Source organism: Otolemur garnettii, unplaced genomic scaffold (genome assembly GCF_000181295.1).
Source record: "Otolemur garnettii isolate 467f Iridium unplaced genomic scaffold, OtoGar3 scaffold00170, whole genome shotgun sequence".
NCBI lineage: Eukaryota > Metazoa > Chordata > Mammalia > Primates > Galagidae > Otolemur > Otolemur garnettii.
In genome coordinates, this window is record NW_003852565.1 from 1,921,532 (window position 1) to 1,929,303 (window position 7,772).

Consider the following 7,772-nt stretch of genomic DNA (forward strand, 5'->3'; position numbering starts at 1 on the left):
CCGCCCCGCACCGCACTGCACCGCCCCGCACCGCATGGTGTAGAGCAGCGTGCCATCGTCCTCCAGCCGCAGCAGCTTGTTGGGCGTCGTCATGTTGTGCGCGATGGACTTCTTCCCGTTGTGGAAGAACGTGTCCGGGGTCCAGATCTTGCTGGCGAGAAGGTTGTTGAGAGGGAGACGCTGCATGGGCCCCTTGAACCGAAGCCTCTCGTCTTTCCAGCTTTGTCGGAAAAACACGTCTATGGTATATTCCTGATGCAAAGGAAGGAACGAGGGGCTGTCAGCGTCTAAGAGGCTCCCAGGGGCCCTCGGGGTTACCCAGACCGGTCAGCGCCGCCCCGACCTACCATTTCCGTGTCGGACACAGGCCCGAAGCTGGTCACGTAGATGTCCGTCCGCACCTGCGTGATCCGCTCTGAAACACAGACACGGGTCCCTGGGCTGGCACCGCGCTGTCGCGTCCACCAACTGATTTCGGTCCCGGCAACCAGGGGGCCAATGTGTTTGGTAAACTGGAAGACTTGACAAACACCCAGGGAAGCCAGGCTACTCTGAACGACACTGTGGAGTTGAACCCCTGTCGTATGAAGCAGCTGGCTTGTCCTCGTGTCCCTCCCCCCAGGCCCAAACCACGCGCCCAGGCCTGGCAGTGGACGTGGGGCCGCGTCACAAGCACCTGGGGTTCAGCGTCCTTTTCCCAAACCTGGAGCCCGGCGGCGCCAGCCCTGCCCTCCCCTTAAGGAGTATCTGGAAATAGGGTCAGACAGTTTGGGTGAGGACAGCGGAGGCAGGAAGTGGTCTCCAGAGAAACGGGGTAGGAGAAAGCGCCCAGAGCTGGCCCTGACGCGGAGATGGCTCGAGGAGGAAGGCCCACTTCCCTGTGTGTGGCATTTTGAATTGCTAGAAACTCCTATCATGGGAGACTGCTGGTCCAGTGAAAACTACCTGGAAATATATACAATGTAAAAGCGGCTAATAATATTAGCAGGAAATTGGTATGTTCCCAAGGCCCAGGGCCCTGTGACCGCCTGTGGTCCTAAGCAGGAGCCACATTCAGGGAGCACCCCAGCCACCTGATAGCGCCACCCTGGGCTCCTGACCGCTGGGGCAGCACCTGGCTCTGGGCCCATCATGTATTTGCAGGGGTGGCGCACGGTGCCTGTTTCCCACGGAGATGCCTGCTCCGAGGGCCAGCCTGGTACTCCCTGCGGCGTGCTCCCACCTTGCAAGACTGGAAGGCGGGGAGAACCCCGCAGACACTGATGCAGCTCAGTGGAGTTCTGGGCGCTCTGACCCCTGTAGGTGTGTTCTAGGGGCTGAGCTGCCAGACACAGCAGCCGGGGCACATGTCAGACGGCGGAGTAAGATGCTGTCAAGGAGCCTCGCGGGCTTTTCTTGTCTAAAAGGAGTGGAGCGGCAGGTCATGCTTTGAGTACATCTCCCTGATAAAAATGCACGTTTAGGGCAAGAGCAAAACTTTCCTCCAAGAACCTGTTGGCTGGAGAATTTCTATCCATTGCACGTGCCTAGAAACTGCACACAATTCTCAGCACAAAATTAGGCTCTGTCTGCTTTGCCCTGAAAACATGATCTTTCACAGTCAGTTTATTTTGACTCCCACAGAGTCAAAGTAAATACTCTGACTATGGTCACAGTGAAAAACTAAACATAATAACCTACAAAGATGTAAAGAATAGCTGCATCCAGTAGACATCTGAGAAGCACTTGCTAAGATACGAGAGTGTGTGGCTGATTATATATTAATATTATGTTAGCTTTCATAACACCTAAGAGCTGGCTCCTCCTTCAGAGAACCAGAATAGATAATAAGATGATCTGGGAAGACAGAGTTTGCAGGGAAGAATTACAGAGACCACTTCCCCCCAGCTTATCACATCTGGGAAAATAGTAACCAAGATGCAGGCTCTTTGGCAAGGGTGGACCAATCATCAACTCAAAATCCTGGCAGGGAAGCTCCCGTAGGAATTGTTTTGAGTCACAACACACACGAGCTTGAGGTGGAGGCTAGGGTTCCCTGGGTCCTCACTGGCCTCAGCCGAGGACAGCATACTCACCGCCCAGCCCTGGCCGCAGTCTGTTGTCGTAGCCGTCTAAGAGCCCGTCCAAGATCCTGGTGAATATCGTGATGTTATCATTGGTCTCATCTTTTACAGAACTGCTTGGCATCTGTGAAAAGCTGTGTAAAAGAGAAATACAAGAAAGAATTAAAACATATTATTCCTTACAAATTTTTCTCAAGTTATAGAAACCAAGGAATCATACAGGGACCCGTCTTAGAGAGGGGCATCCGGGAAGGGACCTCCCTCGCTGCGGGGGGGCACTGCCTCCCTGGTAGGCCTTAGTTCTCCAGTATCCAGAGATACTCTGCTCTGGGCTGGTTGTCACGATGTGCAAAAATCTATGACTCTGATTCTGAGGAGCTGTTTACATCAATGTTTTGGCCATTTTCAAAACAATATTAGCCCCTGCACCTGGATTAGCAAGGCCTAACTCATAGAAGATTTCAGAAGTTATGTGGTTTAAACACAGGAAAACTGAGTTTACGTGTGGTTAGGGAGTCACTGACAGTGGATGCTGCGAAACTTTACCCAAGTTGAAAGACAAGTTTGCTGTACCTGCATCTTAGCAGGACTGGGAACATTTGAGCTGTAAGTGACACCACAGGGCAGAGTGTGAAGCCACAGAAATGACAGAGTCCGTGCCATCTCTTCTGGCTCCCACACCCTTCAGCACTGCTAGCTGCTAGCGTGTCTTCTGTGTGACCTAACATGTCCCTAAGTAAACCCCAGGAAGAGCCGGCTTAACTTCAGGGAAGACACAAGAACGTTTCTGGCTTGTTGACAGAGTCAAGTTTTCCAGGCTCCAAAAGCTTCTGGAGATGGGGCAGAGAGAAACAGGAACTGCCCTGAGCAGATCTAGACAAGCAGGGGATGTGATGGGGTAGGGGGAGGAAAGTCCATGAGCCCAGAAGACAGTGACACATCTGGGGAGCATGGACCCCCCGCCAGGTCTCTACAGCAGCTTCCAGACGTCCAAACAGCAGCACATTTCAAACTATCACGCACTAGACCTGCAAACTTGGAGTGGCTTCAAGGGCGACTTCCCGAGCCAAAAGCCAACTAAGGCTCCCAAAAAGTCGGTGCCTCCGGCACTTGGGAAAAGGATACAGGATTCCTGGTATTTCTCTGAAATGCCTGGCTAGGGGGCCTCAGCTCTGCTGAAAGCACTTTCTCCCCCAGTGAAAAACGGGCTGACATCAGAGTGGAGAGCTGCCATCCTTGGAGAGATGCTGAGGTCAGAATCAATGTGTGCCTGCCCTGCCCGGTTCCTGAAAATCAGTCATTTTCATTGAATGCATCTACCAGATCAATTCTCCACCAGCCCTAAGGCTATTCCCTCTTGAATGAGAGAGTATAAAGTTCTTTTGATCTAATTTTCACATCACCATTAAAATGTCTAACAAGCTGCAATTCAGCACTGTTAGTACAGAGCCCAAAGACACACACCTGGTTTACTCTGGATTTAGTATTTAAAGATACTAAATTTCCCTTTTCTCTAATATCCATGCTGGTTTCAACACTTGAGAAAGATAAAGCGCTTAGCCTCACACTGCTAGCACCAGGAAGAGCGGCCTTGGAAGGTGCCTCCAGGTGTACGTAACAAGAGAAGGTGCAGTGTGTACTTGCTTAGTTGACCAAACCGAAGCTGGTCTCATGGCCCTCTACTCACGGAGCTAATAACTCATCCTTTTGATTATTCAGTTTTAGACTATGTTCAGGTGCCCAATTTTCACAAGGTCCTTGCTGCCTCCTTTAAGATAAAAAACTCAAGTGAGAACATATATGCTAGTAGAAAATGCATCTCTTAAAGTCTCAAGGAAAATTTTCTAAGCGATTCCGTAATCTATTGTGAAAATATTCTTAAATTACATTTGATCTGAACAGAGACAAGGACTGCCCCATTGGCCATTCTGTAACCTCACAGGGCAGTGCTGTCCCCGTGAGCACTGCTCCTGGCACTCTGCAGACATGGAGGTGGGGGTGCAGCAATGGTCCTCCAGCTTCGGGGAAGCAACATTCCACTTGGCTCTGAATCTCACTTCACAAATACGCAGATAATTTCCAATAACGGTGGGGCAGGATACAGAGCCTATATTTCTTGGCCAAAATTGAAAAACAGCAACAGAAAAAGTTTAAATATATCTCCAAGTATTTGCACATAATTACTTCCATCTTGGGGGGATTTTGGTATCTGCCAAACTGCCTCTTGTATTTATCTGTGAGCCTTTGTATAAGCTGAGGATTCTCTGTGTTGTCTTTGTTATATTCACTGAAGATTGGAGCTGTGAGGTAGGAAACAGATTCTAAAAAATCCCTGAAAATGCCTATCGAGATAGGCACAGGATGGGTTTGGTTTGGTTTGCGTGAGCGTCTGGGCAGCCCTCCTCCCAACATGTGGTTATAAAATACACCATTTCCACAGCCACGGAATAGAAGGCCCTGGCCTCACCATAGAAGGCTAAGAGCCTTCACAGACATCTGGGGAACCTGCTAGTGCCTCTAGCAAGCAGCACACGCTGTAAGGGCTGCTTCTAAGCTGAAGAGCAACTTCAGCTTGCTGTGTTCCATCTTTGAAAGCCCTTGACAGAAGGACAGAGCGATGGCTTTGGGGAGCAGTCTGTGCAGACTGTGGTCACGAGTCCTGCAGGTGGACGGGAGAGCTGCCCTCATCACCTAGAACACTCCTGCATTAGCTCAGGAGGCAGGCCCGGGCGAGCCCCTGATCCTGTTCCACTTGTCTTGACTGCACAGCCCACAGTCTCACTGTGAGTTAGCTGTGAGGGCACGGCTGCTTCAAGGCAAGTGGATTTTGTGAGCTGAGATCGATTATTCCAGACAATAGTTTTACAGAGAGTAGAAATACATACTTGAAAATTTTGTTGACTTATACTTCCATTTTAGTCGGGGTTAATAGGTTGTGTTAAGATAGGAATGATTTCTTTATACAGTCAGTCCCTGGGTTACAAATGAAATAGGTTTCTGTAGATCTGTTCTTAAGTTGAATTTGTATGTAAGTCGAAACAGGTCCATTTCCCTACTACCTGTAATAGCTTCTGTTCATAAATGTCACACATCAGTCAGGTGTTTGTAACTCTGGGACTGACAAGCCTCAGCTTGTAAGTGCAAACTGTACGTAAGTCAGATGTTTGTAACTCAGGGACTTCCGGTATGTAAGTATACTCCTTACAAAACCATTGCCACTGACCCTATCCTATCAGTTCAAACATTTTCAGATGATCGGAGAGCCAACCTAACTTGTTAAAAACCGCCTCATTTTTTGTTTCTTTTCAAAGTACTAATCTATACAAAAGACACATAAACTTGATCCCTAACCTGCCTTTTCCCAATGACTTTAGTTTAAAAAAATAAAAAAACGTGGTTGATGAGCCCCATGCTCTGGCCTGTGGGGGGAAGGTGGTGATTGCAGAAAGGGTAGGGGGCTGGGAGCTCTGGCACTGACTCGAGCTTCTTGGAGAGCTGTGCCATGGCATCCAGCTGGACCTGAAGTTCTGGGTCATTTATAGATTTCTGATGAAATGCACTAGGGCCCTGACATCCCATGAAATCTGATCTACTAATGGGTTTCTTCAAGGCATCAGCAGTGTTTAGGAAAAATGTGAACATCGTTAAACGGGGTTAACTTTCGCTATTGTGCAAAGCCCCACCTCTCCCTGTTGCCATACACCTGGCGTTTTCAAGGCACTTGATTCTGAGACCCTTGCATTAATGTCTTCTGAAGTCCTGGGCCCTACAGACCTGCTTGTAATGGATCCAGGAAATAACAGGCGCCTGTTATTGTCTTAACGTTCCTGGGTGACTCTGGTCACACTGTGCTCCCTGAAGGTCTGGGGGCCTCCAGCACTTTCCCTGGGGCAGCAGGGTGGCTGGTTAATCACTGCCTTGGGACAGGCAAGACTGGGGTACGGGCAGTGAGTGGAGGCGGATGGACGGAGCCATCGCTGGGTTTCTGTCTGAGGTGTGGGTAAGAAGTCTGCAGACAGCAGCACAGGTGAATGCTGCTATGGAATAATCCACTCATTATTCTGAAAGGGCTGAGGAACAGGGCATTATATTTTCACTAAGATCTAACAGTATGTTCCTTCCTGAGAAACTTTAAAGGATTCTGTGCCAACATAACCTTACTTATCCATCAGTTTATATTCTTCCATAATAATAATCCTAAGTTGTAGATTCCACCCTTTTATTTTATTTATTTATTTTTGAGACAGAGTCTCACTATGTTGCCCTTGGTAGAGTGCTGTGGCATCACAGCTCACAGCAACTTCAAATTCTTGGGCTTAAGCGATTCTCTTGCCTCAGCCTCCCAAGCAGCTGGGACTGCAGGCGCCCACCACAACACCTAGCTATTTTTTTGTTGCAGTTGTCATTGTTGTTTAGCAGGCCTGGGTTGGGTTTGAACCTGCCTGCCTCAGTGTATGTGGCCGGCACCCTACCCACTGGAGCCAGATTCCACCCTTTTAAAGGTGCTTCATTGATGTGACCCCTGGTGACGTTTCCTCATTTTCGTGTTTTAAAGGGTTGTCTCATCGCTCCTGGGGAAGGAAAATCCTTTCAGTATTGTCACACCACCAGGGGTGCTCATGAAGATGATGTGTGATGTATCACAGGGCGTTATCTCTGCCTACACCAAGGGCTGTTTCTGATTTCCACGAAATATGATCGATAATGGTGGCTGCAGGCTTCTTTTAAATGTGAAATTACTTTGGGAATTGAACTGGGCTGGGTTTAAGCTGCAGTCTTAGCTGTCTTCTTAAGTTGCATTCCTTCCTAGTATTTAATGACTTCTGAGAAATATCTCCTCACTTTGTGTGTTACTTTTGGGTCATTAACTAAGTGCCTCTAAGTGGCACTATTTGGGGATGCCTTCCTCAACTGTCCACTACACACCACTTTAGTTAACTATGTTTAAAAAAAAGAAGAAAAAAACGTGTAACAGAAAAAAACAAGAAACATCATAGTGGACACCAGCTGGACACTGGAGGTCAATCCCAGGTTTCCAAGTAAGAGTTTGCCCCTCTAAGGGTAGAAAACATGAACATGTAACACACAGATGTGGCTCAAGCCTGGTGTGTGGACCGTCAGGCTGGAGCTCCTCTGCCTGCCCACTCCCTGGGCCTCAGTGTGAGTCCTCCCGGACTTCCCGCGGCCCTGCTCAGAGCTGTCTCTGCCCCATCCTCTGTGGAGTCTCCACGGTCCTGCGCTTCACATGCTGTCCGACTCAGAGTCCTGCTGTCTGCAAGGTCCAGCCCAAGCCTGATGGCCACAGCCCCCCTCACACCCTGCCCACCTTCCTGCAGCCAGCCACTCCTCTCCCCAGCCCTGGGTGAGGGTGAGGTGCCCGTGCTATCCCTGCCCTGATCACACAGTTTCCCCTGGCCTCCCGGGCACTCGGGTCAGCAGCCCACCTGCTGTAACACCACCTACCTTCCTCTGGCCTCCCAGGCACTCGGGTCAGCAACCTGCCTGCTGTAACACCACCTACCTTCCCCTGGCCTCCCGGGCATTCCGGTCAGCAGCCCACCTGCTGTAACACCACCTACCTTCCCCTGGCCTCCCGGGCACTCGGGTCAGCAACCCGCCTGCTGTAACACCACCTGCCTTCACGTGTGATGTCTCCCCTTCACTCTGCATCCCCCTTTCCGTGCGATGTCTCCCCTTCACTCTGCATCC

At 49.8% G+C, this 7,772-nt stretch overlaps 1 protein-coding gene across 1 annotated transcript in view; it reads right to left on the reverse strand.

The window, feature by feature from the left end:
• GABRA5 (gamma-aminobutyric acid type A receptor alpha5 subunit) overlaps nucleotides 1-7,772 on the reverse strand; it is an 82,178-nt gene that overhangs the window by 64,031 nt on the left and 10,375 nt on the right. The window contains exons 4-6 of the mRNA XM_003800158.2: nucleotides 2,076-2,197; nucleotides 348-415; nucleotides 32-252 (exon numbers count right to left, since the gene is read on the reverse strand). Coding sequence (XP_003800206.1) covers nucleotides 32-252; nucleotides 348-415; nucleotides 2,076-2,197 — 411 coding nt within the window. The remainder of the gene's footprint in view (nucleotides 1-31; nucleotides 253-347; nucleotides 416-2,075; nucleotides 2,198-7,772) is intronic.